The sequence below is a fragment of the Aplosporella prunicola genome (assembly GCF_010093885.1).
Source record: "Aplosporella prunicola CBS 121167 unplaced genomic scaffold K452scaffold_3, whole genome shotgun sequence".
NCBI classification, from domain to species: Eukaryota; Fungi; Ascomycota; class Dothideomycetes; order Botryosphaeriales; family Aplosporellaceae; genus Aplosporella; species Aplosporella prunicola.
In genome coordinates, this window is record NW_022983531.1 from 191,042 (window position 1) to 210,457 (window position 19,416).

Genomic DNA, 19,416 nt, shown 5'->3' on the forward strand with positions numbered 1-19,416 from the left:
GACGGATCGCAGCAAACCGAAGTTGGCGATCTTGATCAAAGGTATGCAATCATCTTGCTCAAGCGTATGAGACAACAGCCCAGAAGTGGGTTTACGCGGATGATACAGCAGTAAGACGCGACAACGAGCCCGGGTATGGGCAGTAATGGCCGCTCCATAGGGTTCCATTACCAGGACACAGTATTGCGCCAACTCTTTCAGCTCAAAAATGCCACACTGCCTCTGCGACGGCTGCGGTATGTGCGTCTCCTGGATGAAGAGAAGAACAAGGGTCCCGACAGTGCCGACCGGCTGGGTGCATGACAAGGGAGCTAGGTGTTTGCCACTTAAAGAGACGCACTACTAGAGAAAACCAAAGTACGCAGAAGAAATATCATCGCGTAGACTTTATGCAGTACATCCGCATCATGGGTCCTCCAGAGCGTGCTCAAAGTAGAGTGCTGGGTGCTGACATCTTCGGAACCGGGCCAGTGCATGCGCGTTCAGGCAGAGCAGCAAGAGCATCCGAGACCATATCGATCCACATTTTTCTGGAGGTATTTTCATCCTTCTATCTTGAGAATCCAGGAGGACGCTACAGGATTGCTGTGTATGCGATTAAGAGCTCGGGAAGTTGGACCAATGACTTGTGCAACGGCCTGTTGCTCCTCCTTAGGGATTGACAAACTGCTAATGACTCCAAACCGTAGCCTCGCAAGCAAAGACCACAAGTCTTAGGGGGTACCGTACCACGAAGGTTTATGCCCTTCCTTGAGCTTGAGGAGACACTAGGGGTCAGAAAGCGAACCGGAGGCTTTCTGGAACGAATAGAGGTAGGTGCAAGAGGGTGAGGTTACTCGGCAGTAACGCAAGGACTGCTGGGCTCCTCAGTAGCGCTTTCTATCCCCACCGTTCTTCCGCGGTCCTCGAGTAGGAGGTTAGCGTTTGAGGTGTACTTGAAGCGTCGTCCCCTCCGGGATATGTATATCTCGAGTATCGACTTTTATCCTGCGGTTGGGTTGGTTACTCCCGCTCAGAATCAAGCCTCGATGCCTTGTACACAAGCTCGTCGATATCGAGGAACGTCATCATCGCCCAAAATAAGCGTTATCGGAGCTCCTCACGCGTCGTTGGGAAGGAAAGGATACTCCTGCGGGGTCAGCCATCGATGGTTTACCAGCAAGGATACACGAATCGATGGAAGACAACCTTCAAGCCGTTTCTGGAGCGACAGGGCAGGCTGCAAATGGCAGTCATTGACCTGTATTTGAACGCTGGTGTAGAGCGTTCATGGTTGGTGAAGACTTGAGAATGGTATGTGGTTGGACGCTAGGAAAATCATCGGACAAAAGAACCACCCTTTCCTGCCCTACCTTATTGCTACCTCGAGTAATCGAACAACACCACAAAATCATCAGCCAAAGAGAACAAAATGTAGGTTAAATTCAGGCAATATAGCAAGAGGCTACACGGGATTAAGGCCGAGGATTTTGTCCTATGAGTACGCTAAAACATATTTATATAACATAGTATAGTTTGAACTAAATATAAAGGTAGAAAACACATCTATGATTAAATACGAATAGGGAAAGATAAATGACCTTCATAAAATTTCAGTGCTACTTCTTCAATTCCATCATGATTTTGATAAATCCTACGTGTATCTTGGAAACATGCATATGATAAAATTATTCGAGTATAAACAACAACTGCATTTGATTTATTGTCATTAGTGTTCTCTCCATAAATACCTAGAAGTTGCCGCTGTGGAGCCAAAGTAACAGTTGAGCTACAATCCTCTACTGCGTAACAGCCAATATGAGTACGAAGGCATTTATAGGAATTGGTATTTACACAAGCGTGTATGCAAGGTCTACGAATGGTCTAACTGTAACCTCCAGCGGTTCTGATATATGCTGGCGGCGGCTTAAAAGACCTCCCATTCCATAGCGTCCCCAACAGCCTCCCACGGTGCATCTTCCATATCCATATCCGCACTCTCATCGGCCAGGTCTGCTGCAGCCGCCGTCTGGGGAGCGGGTACCTCGGGTGCCTTTCCAGATCCACCTTTCTCGTCAGCTATCTTATACGCCTTCTCCAATGCCGCCAGAATCTCCGTCACCATCTGCTCTACATGCAACTTGACGACGTCATCGCGCTGATTTTCCCAAGTGGCAAGCCCGTCCTTCTCATCCGCATCCTTCCACTTGTTTCTAAAGTCCTTTGCCGTCCAGAGAAAGCCGCGCACGGGATCCTTTCCCAGTATTTCGTGCAAAGGATTCCCTTCGTTGTCCAACTTTTCCAGCACGTTGGCATGATATCTATGTCCCCAGGAGCCAGTAGGACCACCAAAAGCCGAACCGCGCGGAATATGAATGTCGAAGAACGCCAGCAATAGCACGATCACGCGCTCCAGAAGAACGTAGTATTCGAAGAAGTCGAGCTTAAACATGGTGGTGGGAGCGGCTGCGGTGGACGTCGCATCGGGGGAGTTTAGCGCGATTTGTTGCGAGCCGCGCAGGAGGAGCGATTTCCACGAGAGACGGTCGATAAGGCGCTTAATTCGCTGAAGGTTGAGTCCTCGTAGGGTGGCCGGTGGTTGTGAGGGAGGCTTATCGGCTGCGCTTGGGTTCGCTGCGTCGATGGGAGGGTACGAAGGCGTCAGCTTCGACGTCGGCAACCTCGTGGAACTGGCTGCCCAGCGCGATCGAAGGACCGCAGCCTCGTTGAAGCCGCGATCATTGAAGCGTCGCCCGATAATGTCGCCTTCATCGTTGGCGGGCGTTGCGTGCCGTGAGCCAACCATCTCAACCCCAGGTGTCGCACGTCGTGAACCGATTATGTCTCCGCCATCGTGCGGAACCATTGCGCGCCGCTTCCTGCACCATCCTTTAGCTTCTTTAGTTTTTGTCAAAGCTCCAAGCTGTTGGAAGCTCACCTAGCTAGTCAAAAGCCCCGCGGAGGGGACTTGTAGGTGGGTTAGTGAGATGGGTGGGTTAGGTGTGAGTACGCAGGCTTTGGCTGTAGTTTATCTAGGGACTGCCGCCGCGGTAGTAAAAGGTCGAAGCTCTCGTCAAAGGTAGGAAGTGATCGCTCCAGACAGTAACATTGTCGGAGGTTTGTCAAGGGTAAACGTGTCAAATGAAAGGATGGATGTTCGCATGGTGCAAGCAAAGCGGCACGGCATTGCTAACAGGGAGTTCCCCTAGAACAAGCCTTCACACAAATAGCTACTAGACAGCTCCATCCACTAAGCTTATAGTTGACTAAGCAAGCGGGCACATCCGTGGAAGGAAACCCGAATCTTGATACGTCAATAGCTGTCTCAGGTTTCAGAAGTAGGTTGATCTGGTCTGACGATGGTGTTTACATCACACGAGCTCCTGCAAGCTATGATGCAGCTTTGCAGGGAACTGTTGGCAATCAATGCATAGGTTAAAGGCGAATATATCACGAAATGCCTCTTCTATTTTCTGTACAGCGGCGAGCGCCCTCACAGTGGCAGCCCAGCGACTCGTTCCGTGGAGATCCGGCCCCTTGCCTACTAACTTAGCTGGCGTACAGGGTAATGTCACAGATAACAAAGGAAAGCACGTCTGCATGTTAAATTGACAACCAGAGAAATTTCCTAGCCAGGGCGAGATATTTAGCTCTGCTTCTTCTCCGGCTTGCTCTGGACAAGCATGCCAGGGTAGCCGGTGATGGTCTCGGAGCCTTGCGACTGTAATCCGGCAAATCAGCTTCAAGCTTGTGCGCATACGTTTATATCCGATATGACGAACCTTGAGGTACTCCTCGGAGGCCTCCTGGTACTCCTTGGTCATGGTCCTGGGGGGGCTGCTACCGAAGTAGCGGGCAATGCCGAAGAGGACGCCAGAGACACCGACACCGGCGAGGACGTAGAGGAAGACCTGCTTGGCCTCACCGGGAGGGGTCTGGGCGCGAGGGCCGTGGGGGCCAAAGGCAATCCAGTACGCTGTTGTGAGTCCCTGATTAGCCATGACGTTGCCTTGATATATGGAGGTTGGGCGCGTCAACAATGCGCTTCGACAGCCGCATCGCCATTCGCATCATTGTCGCATCGGATCAATGTTGGGCCAAATGCTGCTCATCCGCGCATCGCGTCCCGCGCCGCTCCGCTTGACGTACCGGCCTTCTTCTCTTGCAGAGTCATCTCCTTCCAGTCAACCTTCATCCTGTCCCTCAACGCCATCCACAGGTCGGCCTGCTCCTGAGGAGGCATGCCCTCCCAGCGCTTCTCGATGTTGGCCAGGGTAGGGCTGGAGATCGCGTGGGCCTTGCGAGTCTGAACACGGGCAGCTTGACGGGCGACCGAGGGCGCCGAGCTGGTAGCCCGGGCGATGCTGGAGCGAAGCATTGTGAAGTGTGGAGTGGAGAGTAGCACGAAAACCGACGGGGTGGGTGAGTTAAGGGCCGTAGGGCTCGCCGCTGCGGACCAATTGATCGATGGTGGTTGATTGCAGCGTGTCAGAGGTATGGTGACGAGAGGTCGCTGCAGCGGAGGTTTTGGCAAAAGTCACGCCAGCGGGTCTTGCCGGCGCGAGCTCACTGCAGAACAAGAACATCAAACACCTGCCTTCTATCTACCTACGAACAACAAGAGCTGCCCCAACTATTGCATCCCAGAGCTTCTGCGATTACAACAGTCTCGAATTTATCGCATGTATTCCCAACCACTTGCACGTGTCTGCAGACCCACCCGAGGTGTCAATGGTGCCCAAGCGACCTATCAGATGAGAGCAGAAGAAGCATGACGGAACGGGTTTAGCTGCAGCAAGCCGCTTACGGATTGCTTCGTACAGTACACCCTGCTGCTGATGCTGCTGCCGCTCTCTATCAGGTTTCGGCTCCTCTCAGTGCAAGTTTCGGAGATAGTGAGGGGTATTACGAAGGGCAAAGGACCCGGAAAATGCGACAGCCCCTGCGTTGTCGGTCCCAAAATTCAAGTTCAAAATCTGGTGATTCTGGCAGACCAATTTTCTTTTTCAAAAGCCATATTGTGGATCGCTACACGTAGCATTGCCCCAAATCGCAAGCATTCAATTGTGCCTACACATTCCGCTGTAGAATACCAGCTCACCGAGCTTCGGAAAGGGGTATTGGCCTCTTAAACGTGCAAATGCCATCAACAACTATTCCGGTGCAGCTATATCAGGTGCCATAGACCTCGGGTAAACCTCTGGGTCAAATGGAGAGTAGGGAAACGATTTTCGGTTCTGACACTGCTCTCCAGCTTCAAGCTCCTAGCCGGGTATTCTTGACCGCCCTCGCATCGATTGTTGTGGAGTGGAAAAGATGAGCGTCAATCCCGTCGCCTCGCGGGACCCCTCATCCGGACTGCGAGCTTCTTCCAATCATACGCTTGATCGGCACTATGATGTGTCCTCGTTCGCCCGCTCAATTGGTTTTACCCAATCAACATCCCAAATCTTTTGAAGGTCCTAATAATGAATGCTTTCGCCAGGTTGGGCACGGACATTCAGTCGCTGGACAGAGTTTCCTCTGCGCCGAAAAGCCGAAGGGCATACGGCCAGCTCCTCCATACATCCATCCAGTGACCGTTGCCCGAGGTCCGGGGTGCGGCGGGAAACGGCGGAACGAGACAACCGCGGACTTGGTGGAGGGCAAATGTGCTAAGGTGGTGCAGTCCCTGCGTAATACCCATATTTTACGTATGTTTGGTAGAAAATCGCAAAAGTGACTGCGCATATCGTGCGATCGAACGATTGTAAAAGACCAAGGCAAGGCATCGGCGTCGGTGCCGCGATCGAAGGAAGCGACCGAAAGGAAGCGAGTGACGTTTCAAGGATTCAATCAGTGCTCGCGTGAATTGCCTGGACTGGTCGACGCCGCATGTTGCTGCTGCTGCTCGCCGGCGAAGTCGACATCAGAGAAGTCGTATGCTCTGCTCCAAAAGGCACCGGCGCCTGCGTCGGGTTGGCAAACTGACGGGGTAAGTCTAACGAGAGAGCACGGGCGGCGTACCTGCAACGGACAAGGATAAATTGTAGCGGAGGGCCAAGACCTTGAGGTCCGTGATGGTGGGGAGGCGAGCCAAAGGGCGCGTCCTCTTGATGCCACCTGTGAGTGAATTTGGAATCCGGGTCATTGTGAATGTGATGATGGGGATGAAGAGTGGTTGCGTAGGTTGTAAGGGCGGGCGCGCCAGCGCCACTTGACTCACGCCGGTCTTATACCATGGTGGACGAGCCGTGTCGCCACACACGAGGTGGTGCTACAGCACCTGATATCGTGACACCCGTGGAGCTGCGCTGTTTCTCAGCCCTGGGCTCGGCACCGCCCGCATCGCCGAGACCCACGAAGATGCCGTGAGCGCATCGACTCATCGCCTTATCTGCAGGTAAATTACGGGTCCAGGGGCGGGCCGATCGTACGTCAGTCAGCAAAACACGTTGGGCCGGCGGTCGATGGCATTCGATGGCACGACGGTGGGTCATTCGACATGGTAAGACTGGGCTGGCTAAGCAATGAGCGAAATCGCTCTGGCTGCTCGAGCGGCGCGGGCTATCGTACGAGGATTCGTTACGCTGCACAAGAGCGCCTTATGCACGCCAACCCTCAACGCTGGTGGTGCTGGGCGGGCGCACTGGCGTGCCAAGCTCAGAATTCGTTACGGAAATATGGAACGCTACAGGCTCGCGAGGCGTTCGGGAAGCCGGGCGATTTCGGGTGCAGAGAGGGCGCTCCCCCAGTTCCGCGGCAGCTGTGCGGGGGGAGCAGGCGGCGATCAGGCCTGTAGGGCGACAGCTGCTGCAGTGGTGATATCAGATGTTCGCTGCTTGCCCTGCGTTTCGAGTTCACGATAGATGACCTGAGGTTGCATAAAAAATCAGCGCGAATTCACGGAAGGAGTTAGCTATCACGTCACTGCCTTCTGAAAATACAATACGCAAACTAACATTGCCCCTCCGAGAACGCATAAGTACACCCCACTTCGCAGCCACAAAGCTCTTCCCTCAACAACATAAAGCCTGCTACCCCTCCTCCCAGAGACTCAATCCACAACAACATCCATCAACCTCCTTCCTCAACCTACTCACTTCCATCACCCAAAAAGTGAGCCTGGCCGCCTACCCCTCCAAGCTTCAGGACAGCTGCTGACCTTTATCTATTAGCAATCAACATGGCCCCCATCAAGGTACGAGCTGGGCTCACCTCCACCACCGCCTGCCTTTATTCCCCGACTCACATTTCAATCTAGGTTGGTATCAACGGTTTCGGTCGCATTGGCCGTATCGTCTTCCGCAACGCGTAAGTTGATTGCCGCCGTCTCCGAATCCGGGCATGACTGACTTTGAGCTATAGCATCGAGCACGATGACGTCGCCGTCGTTGCTGTCAACGACCCCTTCATTGAGCCCAAGTACGCTGTATGTATACACTAGGAAAAAAGAACACCGACGGAACAAGAAACAGTGCTGACGGCGGCTTTGCAGGCGTACATGCTCAAGTACGACACCACCCACGGCCAGTTCAAGGGCACCGTTGAGGTCAACGGCAGCGACCTGACTGTCAACGGCAAGACCGTCCGCTTCTACACCGAGCGCGACCCCGCCAACATCCCCTGGGCTGAGACCGGTGCCTACTACATCGTCGAGTCCACCGGTGTCTTCACCACCACCGAGAAGGCCAAGGCCCACTTGAAGGGTGGTGCCAAGAAGGTTGTCATCTCCGCTCCTTCCGCTGATGCCCCCATGTTCGTCATGGGCGTCAACAACGAGAGCTACAAGTCCGACATTGAGGTCCTCTCCAACGCCTCTTGCACCACCAACTGCTTGGCTCCTCTCGCCAAGGTCATCCACGACAAGTACGGCATTGTTGAGGCTCTGATGACCACTGTCCACTCCTACACCGCCACCCAGAAGACCGTTGACGGTCCCTCCGCCAAGGACTGGCGTGGTGGCCGTACCGCTGCTCAGAACATCATTCCCAGCAGTACCGGTGCCGCCAAGGCTGTCGGCAAGGTCATTCCTTCCCTTAACGGCAAGCTCACCGGTATGGCCATGCGTGTGCCTACCCCCAACGTCTCCGTTGTCGACCTGACTGCCCGCCTCGAGAAGGGCGCCTCTTACGACGACATCAAGGCCACCGTCAAGGCTGCTGCCGAGGGCCAGCTCAAGGGCATTCTCGCCTACACCGAGGACGACGTCGTCTCCTCTGACATGAACGGCGACTCGCACTCCTCCATCTTCGATGCCAAGGCCGGTATCTCGCTCAACGACAACTTCGTCAAGCTCGTCGCCTGGTACGACAACGAGTGGGGTTACTCCCGCCGTGTCCTTGACCTCCTTGCCTACATTGCCAAGGTTGACGGCAACGCCTAAATACCCCACCAAAATGACCCATTACGCGGGTCGTAGTAGGTCCGCTTTAATGGCCTCAGCATGAGCGATGAGTTAGTACGATGGAGGAAATGTATAGATATCAAAATTTGAATTGTTTTTTGGCACCATTTTGCGGATAATGAATGCTCCGGTGAAGTGACTCATGTCAACCAAGTCCTAACCGGAAAGATTATAAAGAGGGTCTTCTGAGGGTCTCCTAGAAGATAACAATCGGCGATCCCGTTAGGTGACGACAAGCACAGTTCATGCGTGAAATATATAAGTTGGCGGCACAGCAACGAGAGAACTTGCATGTGGAACTGTTCGTTCTATACCTAACTTCTGCCATGTACTCAGTATTATAAACAGACCGCGAATTGCTGGTGTTTACTAGACTGAAAGTGTTGACTCGAATTGCCTATAGATTGCGTTGGATTTAACTTCGATATCACCAAAACCATCTTTACAAACTCATAATAGATCAAAAAGAATCAACATTTTTCAACAGCTTATGATGTCTTAGAGAGTTTCTGGACGTTCTATCTTGTAGATCGTATGGAGTAGTTGTCGTATCAACTAATGTCAATCATGGCGATCTCGAACCACTGCAATTGTTAGTGGGATTGCGGAATGTACATTGAAGTATTTGTAGTCAACACATTCACATTGCAAGTACATGACCTGAAACTGTCGGAAAAGCTCTCTTGGGTCGGCGGGGTTATAAAAAGGGAGTAATCACGTGCGCGACCTCCATCTCCGTTCGCATAATTCTCGGCGATCTGCTATCGATTAGGGTAGCCAGCTCCCATTGCAACACCAAGCACACCTTCACCAGTCCGTCCTCCGAACACCCAGTCTTCGTGGCAAAGACTTTGGTCGGAACCTGATACATCGGATCATTCAGGTAAGATCTCTCCAGCTGTGGCTGCGGACATTGGCATTGCATACAACCACGCGCTTCGGTTCGTTACGTGCTTTGGTGAACCAGCCATCAGTTCTAGATGTTGGACGCATGTCGCTTTGAACCAGCAGTCGGCCTTGGAGCAGACTGGAAAGCTCAGTCAAAAAAGCTGACTTATGTCTTAAAGAACATTTCGCACACAGCCTACTGATACCCAATTTCCACGTCACGAGACGCGCCTGTCGACCAACCCATCCCTTGCTGCAATCATCTCTACCCCACCTCTCTTTCATAGTCACCAAACTGGTAAGCTACTGTTCTTGTATCTATCACATACATTTATCATAGTACCCCATCCTTGACACGCCTCCCCGCCCGCGTCAGACCATGTTCAGATCATTCGCGTGCCCAACACTTCACTTCCGCTAAACGCTTTGTCTTCATGCTAGCGCTTTCCAGCAAGAGCTCCGGCCGAACATGCGTAAATGACGTACAGGTCACGGCTGTAAAGATCTCAGGCTCCGGTGCTGTAGCCAATATGAATATCGACGACGGAATGTTTGTCGAGAATGATGGCTCTATCCTGCGGTCGACCGAAGCAAACGGCGCCGCCGAAACCGTTGATCCTCCTTTCATTAGCATCAACCCAGCTGCCCTGAAGAAAGTCACAGGCCAAGAAGGCTCGCCAACTTTCGCTCCATTTACTGGTGATAATGGCGAACCAATGCCAGACGTCAACGGTTCATCCTCCGGAGCAGAAGTAATGGATGACGATACTTACCGCGCGAAACCACCGCCGTTTAGAAGAGTTGAGGTTGCGATCCCCATCCGTCGCAAACCAAAGGTGGACGCGCTACCGTACAGTTCGAACCAAACAGGTATCGTCTATGACGTTCGCATGAGGTTTCACACCGAACCAATAGATGCATTATTAGACGAGGATGATATACATCCTGAAGATCCAAGGCGAATTCTGGAAATCTTCCAAGAACTCGCCGAGGCAGGTCTAGTTGAGACGCCTGGCAATCCCGTTGCAGACGTAGACTTCGCTCTCTGGAGGATTAACGCACGACCTGCTACTGAGGAAGAGATTTGCTTGGTGCATTCGAAAAAACACTATGACTGGGTCAAGAGCCTGCCTCGTAAGTGGCAGATTGAAGCGGTGACTGTGGAAAGATCTTGTAACTGACGCATTTTCCAGACAACCCCCAAGAACTCCTAAACGAAATGTCCCGGGATCTGGATTCGGTCTATCTTCACCCTACCACCTACTTCTGCGCGACTTTGTCTGCAGGTGGAGCAATTGAAGCAGCCCGAGCTGTCGTTGCCCAGCACGTGAAGAATGCCGTTGCAGTCATCCGGCCCCCGGGACATCACGCCGAACACAACCAACCTGGCGGGTTTTGTTTCTTCAACAACGTCTGCGTAGCCGCCAGAGTCTGCCAGCAGGATTTCCCCATGGATTGCCGCAAGATCCTCATTTTGGATTGGGATGTACATCATGGTAATGGTGTGCAACAAGCATTTTACAACGACCCGAACGTCTTGTATATCTCTATGCACGTCCATAAGAATGGTACTTTCTACCCGGCAACTACCTATGGAGACCACCACCACAACGGTGAAGGCCCAGGACTTGGTAGGAACGTCAACATACCATGGTGCAGGCAAGGAATGGGCGATGGCGACTACATGTACGCATTTCAGCAAGTGGTGATGCCAATTGCTGTTGAGTTCGACCCAGACCTTGTCATCGTCTCGGCTGGGTTTGATGCCGCAGAAGGTGACAGGCTAGGGCAATGCCATGTCACGCCGCCGTGCTATGCGCATATGACCCACATGTTAATGTCTCTAGCCAGAGGCAAGATTGTGGTCTGCCTTGAAGGAGGTTATAACTTACGCTCGATTGCAAAGTCGGCATTGGCAGTTACTCGCACACTTATGGGCGAGCCTCCGGATCGGTTGGGCGACATTGAGCCCTCGCGCTTCGGATATGAGACCGTCGAGTTGGTGAAGAGGACGCAGTCGCCATTCTGGAAATGCATGTCTTCATACCGGACGATCGACCAAGATTATGTCAGCCGCTTGAAACCACGAAGGATGCACGATATTGTGCGTGCAAATGACAGCGAGGAGTTTTTCCAAGCCCACAGAATGACAGAGTTATGTATCATCCGAGACAGGATCTCAACGTCATTCCAGAAGCAAGTGCTTGCCACGTAAGTTTTCACAGATCCGTTGCTTCGCGTCTTTACATATGGGATGAATTTTTCTGACCAAGACACCAGGCAAGACTTTGACGGTAAACGTCCTCTGCTTGTCATTTTCCATGAGCCTCCAGAGACGACCGTGCTCCGTGATCCGCAGTCAGACCATATTGATTTGCATAATATCTTTGTGGTATGTTCTTAACTGCGGAACGACGCTCTATATCCGCTGACTCGCGATTTGAAAGACTGATGTGACCAAGACCTACGTGGAATGGGCTGTCGAAAACCACTTTGGCGTTATAGACGTAAACATTCCAAAGTACATCACAGACCTGGAGGTAAGGAAGATATCCCTGCACTTTGTTGTGGTTCATACTGACGTCTACTCGAGGGGCCAGCTGGCTATGTGGAAGCAGACGACCCTGATAAACGAGCACATGCTACAAAGGAGCTTGCGTCGTACCTTTGGGAGAACTACATTGAGTGAGCATTCCAAGGTCCTTTTCTGAGACCGCTGGCTAATCAGATGCTCCCCGAAAGGCTTGGTGAAAACACCAGCATCTTCTTCATGGGCGTCGGTGCCGCTTATGCCGGGATCATCGACCTGTTAGGTGAAAACGGTATGCCCCCCACTCGATAAGAACGCCCGGATGACCTAAACAGTTGTTGCGCTTAAAGATCATTGCACCGATGCAGTAAAGCACTGCATCGCTTTCCTCGCCGACAATCCATTGCAATCAATCAAAAAATTGACAGACGATTACATCGGAAATTGGTACCACGCAGTAAGTCTTTGCTGGCTGCTGGCAAGCCAAGATCGAATCCACTAACCTTGTGGCGCACATCTAGCACTCGACAATATTCGTGTCAGATACCCACGGTGCGTGGGATCCTAGTCGACAGCGCAAGCTACGCAAGAAATACGGCAACCTCATCCGCTCACCACAATCGGACATTCCGAACATGCTCGAGGAGCACCGCAGCCAAGTCATCGAGCTGCTGCTCGAGGAAACGGAGGAATGGCGCGAAGAGCACGCGCGGGAGCTGGAAGAGGACGCCGAACGGCAAGAAAAGGCGAGGCTGAACGCAGCGGCTCACGAGCGGAACAACGCCCTGCTTTCCGCGCCGCTCCGAGGCCTTGGCGACGACAGGGACGGCCACAATGGCCACGGCAGCGGCGGGGCGGGCAACAATGGCGTGAGGTCGCACCCCACGAGCGCGCCCTCGCCGGCCACGGGGGTGGGACGGACGAGCACGCCTACGCGCGCGCCGCCGCTGGGCATGTTCAGCATCACGCCCTCGCGCGGGTCTGCGAGCCCGAGCAAGCGGCCTAGGACGGAGTGAGCGGTGAGGGCGGGCGCTGCGAGTACGTATCGTCGTATGGAGGAGGGGTCGGCGAGCTGCAGCGATGACAGCGGCGGCGGCAATGGTGGTAGTGGGGGAGAGGCGCCCTGCATACACGCAATCTATAAGCATCAAGGGAGCTACCCGGGAACAGAACACAGGCAGCGGCGGACAGGCTAGCAGTGCAGTCAGAGCGGGCGTAGGCAGTATTTCGAACGAATATCTTCCCCTTCTTCTTCTACCACCTAGGTACCTCGCATTCAGGGAGGACTCGAGCGGCGGCGGCAGCGGCAGCGGCGGAGTCGACGGCCTGGCAGCGCATGAACCGCACAACAAATAAAATGGCAGGTTTCGTGTCGGCCAATCGCGTCGCGTCGCGCGCTTAGGGGCGCTTGTAGCCAATACTTGAGCGTGTGCGGTCGTGTTCGTTGCGTTCGTCGTCGTCGTCGATAAACACTTAGGTACCCCCGGCGCCTCGTGTTCGCGCTATAAGATGGGCGCGCTATACATACCTAAGGCCACCACCCCCCTCTCTCCCTGCGCGGGCCTGCGCGGGCCTCGCCCTCCCTTCCTTCCTCTCTCCGTAGGTAGGTAACCAGCTTTGTATGTAATTCGTACCTTGGCCTTGACCTTGATTTGGCTTGGTCTGGCTTGGTCTGCGGCCTCCTATCGTTGTACAATACGTCCCTGCTGTAGGTCCCCGTCCTGCTGCCTTGCTGGTACAGTACAAGTCCGACCGTTCCCCGCCCTGCGCGCACGGAGGCTAACGACGGCGCGCGTGCGTAGGTGCTATGTATGTCGTGCATGAACGGCGGCCAGGGTAGGTATTGTAGGGGTAGGGGTAGGGGCAGGGCGCGCTGTGGACGTGCTGGTGCTCCTCCTCCTTCTCTGGTAGTGCTCGTGGTGCTCGTGGTGGTGCACACACACACACACACACACACACACAGAGTTGACAGCTTGATGGCGCGGCAGGGCTCGTTTGCTTGTCTGCTTACATACTTGCCTTCCTGGGCGGACGGGTGACCAGACCTACATACCTCCACCCTATACCCTACACCTTGCGCCGAGATACCTACCCACCCACCCAAGAGCGCTGCGTACGCGCTGGCGCAGCAGCAGCTACTAACCAGCAAGCAGCCCAGCCCAGCCCAGCCTAGCCCAGCCTAGCTAGCCAGCCAGGTACCTAGCTAGGTACAATAGGTAGCAGTGGCGGCAGCAGTAGAGGAGCGGCAGGCGGCCTCAGCGGCCGCGCCGAGCGAGCACAATAGTGGCTGAGGCAGTAAATTGTTCTAGAGACTTCTTCTTCACACACAGACCCAGACACAGACGCAAGACACAGACACACAGACACACAGACGCAAGCAAGGAAGAACGAACGAAAGCCGTGCCAGCGCTGTCGCCGGTCAGCCCGCACCGGGAGTGAGGGATGAGGGGCAGCCAGGGCACGCACGCAAGAGGCAAGAGACGGGGAACCCAGCCCCAGGTACAGTCAGTATGTACCTACCACGTACCTCCTACCTACGCGGCAGGTAAGGCAACCTAGCACCTCTATATGGAGCTGGGGGAAAACGTCATATTCGCCGGCGCGTGCGCGAGTGCGTGCGAGCATCAGAAGCACGCACGCGTCTATGCCACCACCACCACTGCTACCGCGGGCGGGGACGCGCATCGCTGGGCCGGGCGTGTTGCGAGTCGGATTTGGAATCTGCGTGATGAGTGATCGTGTGCGCTGGGCTGGGCTGGGCTGCTACAATACTCCTTTTTTGGGGGCTGGTGTGCGTGTGCGTGTGCGTGCGTGCTTGTCTGGGCGCGTTGGAGGTTGTAGCTGTCTGTCAGCCAGCCAGCCACTTGTACCGTAGGCGTACGGAGTCACTAGCAACCGTCCAGCCAGCCAGCCAGCCCAGCCCAGACCAGCCCACCTAGATACCTACGTAGCTCGCCCACGGGCCCCGGCCCCGAAGCGCCGCATCGCCCTTGCAGCAGGCGACGACCCTACTACCTACGTGCTCCTCAGCTCACAGGGCGAAAGCATCAGCATCAGCAGCAGCATCAGCAACAACAGCATCAGCAACAACAGCATCAGCAACAACAGCATCAATAAGCCTTCCGCAGCCCCCAACCCCAAGCTTCCTCGTGCCTCCGTGCGTGGGACCGCTCTTACACATCCCGGTCGGCGTTCGTCATGCGGCTCATCATCTACCCACGTACCTATTACTCGATTCGGCCAGCCCGCCCCTCCTCATCACTAGACCTCCTTTCCCCGCATGGCTGTGCGCTCGCGCGCTGAAACACATCGGCGCAGGCGCGGGTCGCGGGTGCGAAGGGTTCCGAGACACGGGCGTTGGATGGGGGGGCGGGTGCCGGCTCCGTGTGTTGTGTGTGTGTATGTGCGCGCCGATGGCGGAGGCACCAGATGGAGGAAGGAGAGGGGAGGAGGAAGAAGAGGAAGAGGGGATTGGTTGGCTTGTTGGTTGGTGTGGTGGTAGTGCGGTGGCGGCGCCCGCCCGCCCGCACGGCTGGTAACTGCGACGTGTGCGAGCGATAAGGTGGGTGGCTGCGAGGCTATTGGGAGCACGGCCCTCAAGACGTCTCGGGGGAGCTGCGGGCGGCGGTCGGGGGTGGGGATGAGTGATGAGTTGATGAATGTGTTGTTTGGGTGTTTGTTTGAGTCGGAGACAAAAGGAGGGGCGTGCCAGGTGGCGGATATACCTAGACTAAAACTATTTGATACTCGTAGGTAGGGACGTCTCACTCTCAAACGATCCGCCCGTCGCGATTTCCGGGGAAGCCGGCGCCCATGTGACTGGCCGACCGACGGCGGCCGCACCAACACGCAGCGATCGCCAGGCCGGCCATACAGTAGCAGTCTTGGAAAGCCGGCGCGGCGGCGCGGGTACTCTCACAGCAAGGATGGACGAGGCAGCGCTGAGCAGGATCGGCGACGATTGTCCAATGCAATAGAAAAACCCACCACGCGCCGGTCAGCCCTGTCCATAACACATAACATCATCGCCGGTGATATTCATTGCCTGCTTTGCCTGCTGCTGGCCCTTTCTTCGAGCTGGCGATTCCGAGCCAATATTCTTCTCCATGGGGACGCCCGCTCACCGCTGCAGGGCCTGCCACGCGTTGGGTGACAGGTTTGCGTTTGCGTTGCGTCAGGCGTGTCGCGGCCTTGTCGCATGCATGGAACGGACGCGGCTGGGGGTGTGCGGGTGGGGAGGGGGCGGAGTCAGCAACAATGTAAAAGGAAAAAGAAGAAGAAGAACATCAACAACAACAACAACAACAACAACAACAAGGTTTGCGGCGTTTTGTTCACAATTTGCTGACACGAGGTGAGGAGAGGCCAGCTTTCACATCAGCGCGATGACTCGCCGAGCAACACCACGCCGATAGTATGCCAAGAGAAGCTCGATCGACACACGAGGGGCCGGCTAGGGGAGACCAGGGCAAACCAGGCCGTCGGCGACCCTGAAACGCGATGTGCGGTATTGCGACATCGTCCGGTCGTCAGTGCGAGGCAGCGACCAACGACCGCGACACCGGTCAAGGGGGCCTGTGTGCAATTGCGGCTCCTCGGGGTTCGGGAGGGAGGCAACGCAGGGTCTTTTCTGCTTGCCGGGAAGGGGAAGGGGAGGATGGAGAGACGGGAATGTACGAGTAGTAGGGCTTCTAGCTTCTAGGTCCCTCTGGCGTTCAGGATCAATAATAATAATATAATCAAACTCGTCCCCAGGATTTCATTAGGCGCGCGGGCCACGGGCTCTGGAGATGAGCATCGGATTATTTTTGGCAGCACGGTGAGATTGGCACGCGTAAGGGCACATGTAGCATGTAGCATGTAGTATGTAGGCAGGCTGGAATCCGCAGGCAAACTCGATAACCAACTACCTACACTCGTACGCACGTAGTGTTGCATGTGACGGGTCGCGTTGCAAGCGAGACGGGCCTGGGGCCAGTCAGCAGCGTTGGGCGGGCACTGCATGAAACAGGCATCTCACTGGGGGAAAATCTCCCCTCTTATCGCGCGCGGTGGAGCCATGCAGCACGAGATTATTGTATCGCGGGCGGCGAGGGCGCGGAAATTTGGATGCACTCTTGGTTGCTGTGTCGCGGTGGGGAGGCCTTGGCTGTCGGCTCGCCGCTGAAACAAGCTAAGTCGGGCCCTTGTCTGTGGGCGTATTGGCTTAGTTAAAGTGGCACAATCACATCCAGCAGACTCGCCCAAGCTGTATCCAATTCGTTTCATCCTAGCCGCATGCGCAAAAGGCCAAACACCGTAATTCCCCCTCCTCCCTGACCCCTGCCCTGTCAGTGCTTGGCCGGTTATCGTCAAAGCACTCCCTCCTCCCGACTTCAACCCTCGCCTTTCCGCCACATCGTCGTCGTCTTTTCTCTCCCAACACCCCCACGACAACCACACAACCACAGCTGCCACTGCCACTGCTGCTGCTGCTGCCCGCCCCGGCTGGCTCCTCCCCGATTTGTGCGACCGCCGACACACACACACACACACACACACACACACCATGACTACCGCCGTCGCTGCGCCGCCCGTCACCGCGCCGCTTGCGCCGCCCTCGATCGAGCAGCCCACCGCCCACTCATCGAGATACGCCCCAATCGCTCCCTCCAACGGAGCAACTCCCTCGGCCAAGTCGTCGAGGTCGTCGCCCAACCACGGCTCCCCCACCTCTAGCAATGGTTCCGCACACAGGCAAATGCCCGAGAGCAAGCGCTCTCCCACTTCGTACGTCACGTCCAATGCTTGGCCTTGAGTGCGCATGATTGCTTATTCTGCCTTGCAGGACAAGAAACTCGCACGCACCCAAGATCGTCGTAAAGAAAGAGCCCACGTCGCCGGAGATGCCCACGGCCTCGCGGCATCGCCCTCGCCGCCTCGATCTGTCCAACAACAACATGTACGCCGGCTCGGGCGCCCTCAGCGCGCGGCCCTCGGGCTCCCTCACCGCCAAGGACAGCGCCGGCCTCGGCATGCAGGACGTCGGCCTGGCGTGCCTGTCGCCCGGCTTCCACACCCAGGACCCCACGATGCGCGAGCAGCTGCAGAGGAGCATCGACGTGCGGGACAGACAGAGGCAGATCATCGAGGCCCGCCAGAAGGGCGGCAAGCCCACCAACATCACCCTCGACAACGTCGACAGCGTCAGGCACGTCGACGTGACCGTGAACCCGTTCCGCAACGCCAAGGGCCCCGCTACGTCGAGAAGGAAGGGCCCGCCCCCGGGTCTCTCGATCGCCCCTCCCTCGGCCCAGCAATTCGCCAACGAGCGCGTCATCCAATCCGCTCCCCTCAACCAGTCCTTCACCGGCATGCGCGGCTCACAATTCCAGAACCTCTCCCGCCAAGTCGCAAACCAGCCCTCGAACCTCTCGCAGAGCTCGCACATCCACCACGTCCCGGCCAACCAGACCAACAACCGCCTTCCCCCCATCTCGGACGTCTTTGCCGGCGAGTCGCTCGCCGCGCCTCCCCGCGAGCCCCAGCGCACCAACACCAGCCCCGGCCACTCTTCTCACTCCAACCAGCAGCAGCCTCTTCCCTCTCCCAGCTTCCCTCCCAGCGCACCGCCCCAGCAGACCTTTGCCGCCAGGCCCCGCGAGTACAAGTCGGCCGAGGAGGCCGTCCAGTCAATGTCTGGCGGTCGCGAAGACCTGCTTCCCCGCATCGTCCACTACGGCGGCCACCAGCCCCCCACGCCGCCTTCGCCCATGCCGCCTCGGGACCACAAGGGCCAGACGCTGCAGGCTGGCATCAACCCGGAGCTCCGCAGCGGCAGCTCCCGCCGCCGGACACGCGAAGAGTACGAGCGTGACATGGGCACGCCGCCGCTCGGTCGCCAGGAGGCCAAGCGGAGCGGTCCCTTTGGCGAGGGCCGCGACAGCCCGGAGACGCAGCGGAGAAAGAAGGAAGAGTTCATTGCGCTGTGCGCGCGGGCCTGGGACCTCTTCCACTCGTAAGTGGCCGAGGAGAGCTCGATGCCACGATGAGATCACGGGGTCTTTTTGAACTTATGCCGCTGCTTTTGCTTGCCCGGCGTTCGGGAACATCAACCAATCGCTTTGGTTCCATCTTTGCTTGTTGGATCTGGTCTGCTTTTTCATCCCTCATCTCTGCAAAATTTCCTCGTTTTCCCCCGTTTACCTCGATACTCCTGATTTTTTGGTCATGTTCTCTTGATATCACACTTACATCGTTCCTTAATCATTTGTCCAAAAAAGGAAGGGTTGGGGAGTAATATCCGTCTGTCTTCTCTTCGCTTCTTTCCCTCCCCCTTCTACCGGGGGAGCGGCCCTCTTGGACCCGAACGCACAAAGATACGTCACCAACTCGAAGGATGACTACCTACTTGGACGTTCAGCCTACGACTGAAATGCCCGTGAATGTTGCGTTATGCATTATGACCGGGTCTTTTCAGCTTGCAGGTTACTTATTTCATTACTATCCGTCTGGCACGCTGGAACTTGCTAGCTCTCTGGGGTCTGGATACACAAACCGCACTGGTCTCTTGCTGAGAAGAGCCTCCTCGACTATCGCTTAAAACTCTATTCACTTCTGCGCCTTTCTTTTATCGCTCACCATTTCTACTTTT

At 55.6% G+C, this 19,416-nt stretch overlaps 5 protein-coding genes across 5 annotated transcripts; 3 read left to right on the top strand and 2 right to left on the bottom strand.

The window, feature by feature from the left end:
• Positions 1-1,807: 1,807 nt before the first annotated feature.
• Positions 1,808-3,159, bottom strand: K452DRAFT_355438 (uncharacterized protein). The gene is made up of 2 exons (XM_033545961.1): positions 2,918-3,159; positions 1,808-2,858 (listed from the first exon to the last, which is right to left on the bottom strand). The coding sequence occupies exon 2, from the start codon at positions 2,843-2,845 to the stop codon at positions 1,907-1,909; it is 939 nt and encodes a 312-aa protein (XP_033401651.1). The 5' UTR covers positions 2,846-2,858; positions 2,918-3,159; the 3' UTR covers positions 1,808-1,906.
• Positions 3,160-3,540: 381 nt separating this feature from the next.
• Positions 3,541-4,468, bottom strand: K452DRAFT_283233 (uncharacterized protein). The gene is made up of 3 exons (XM_033539742.1): positions 4,129-4,468; positions 3,762-3,955; positions 3,541-3,700 (listed from the first exon to the last, which is right to left on the bottom strand). The coding sequence occupies exons 1-3, from the start codon at positions 4,355-4,357 to the stop codon at positions 3,626-3,628; spliced, it is 498 nt and encodes a 165-aa protein (XP_033401652.1). The 5' UTR covers positions 4,358-4,468; the 3' UTR covers positions 3,541-3,625.
• Positions 4,469-7,144: 2,676 nt separating this feature from the next.
• K452DRAFT_304948 (uncharacterized protein) lies at positions 7,145-8,344 on the top strand (the record flags this gene model as incomplete). Its single annotated transcript, XM_033542853.1, has 4 exons — positions 7,145-7,159; positions 7,223-7,272; positions 7,327-7,390; positions 7,457-8,344. The coding sequence occupies 4 exons, from the start codon at positions 7,145-7,147 to the stop codon at positions 8,342-8,344; spliced, it is 1,017 nt and encodes a 338-aa protein (XP_033401653.1).
• A 1,664-nt stretch (positions 8,345-10,008) lies between these two features.
• K452DRAFT_220067 (uncharacterized protein) lies at positions 10,009-12,799 on the top strand (the record flags this gene model as incomplete). The annotated part of the gene is made up of 8 exons (XM_033536448.1): positions 10,009-10,387; positions 10,447-11,464; positions 11,534-11,645; positions 11,701-11,793; positions 11,847-11,938; positions 11,996-12,075; positions 12,134-12,240; positions 12,305-12,799. 8 exons carry the CDS (start codon positions 10,009-10,011, stop codon positions 12,797-12,799), a joined length of 2,376 nt encoding a protein of 791 aa, XP_033401654.1.
• A 4,532-nt stretch (positions 12,800-17,331) lies between these two features.
• On the top strand, positions 17,332-18,784 carry K452DRAFT_304950 (uncharacterized protein; the record flags this gene model as incomplete). The annotated part of the gene is made up of 2 exons (XM_033542854.1): positions 17,332-17,552; positions 17,611-18,784. The coding sequence occupies 2 exons, from the start codon at positions 17,332-17,334 to the stop codon at positions 18,782-18,784; spliced, it is 1,395 nt and encodes a 464-aa protein (XP_033401655.1).
• Positions 18,785-19,416: the final 632 nt, after the last annotated feature.

Excerpts from the sequence above, each read along its gene's own strand:
- K452DRAFT_355438 (XM_033545961.1), bottom strand. The coding sequence starts at position 2,845 with ATGGTTCCGCACGATGGCGGAGACATAATCGGTTCACGACGTGCGACA.
- K452DRAFT_283233 (XM_033539742.1), bottom strand. The coding sequence starts at position 4,357 with ATGCTTCGCTCCAGCATCGCCCGGGCTACCAGCTCGGCGCCCTCGGTC. Across the intron at positions 3,956-4,128 it reads TCTGCAAGAGAAGAAGGCCG|CGTACTGGATTGCCTTTGGC; the intron begins GTACGTCAAGCG and ends GACTCACAACAG. Across the intron at positions 3,701-3,761 it reads CCTCCGAGGAGTACCTCAAG|TCGCAAGGCTCCGAGACCAT; the intron begins GTTCGTCATATC and ends GCCGGATTACAG.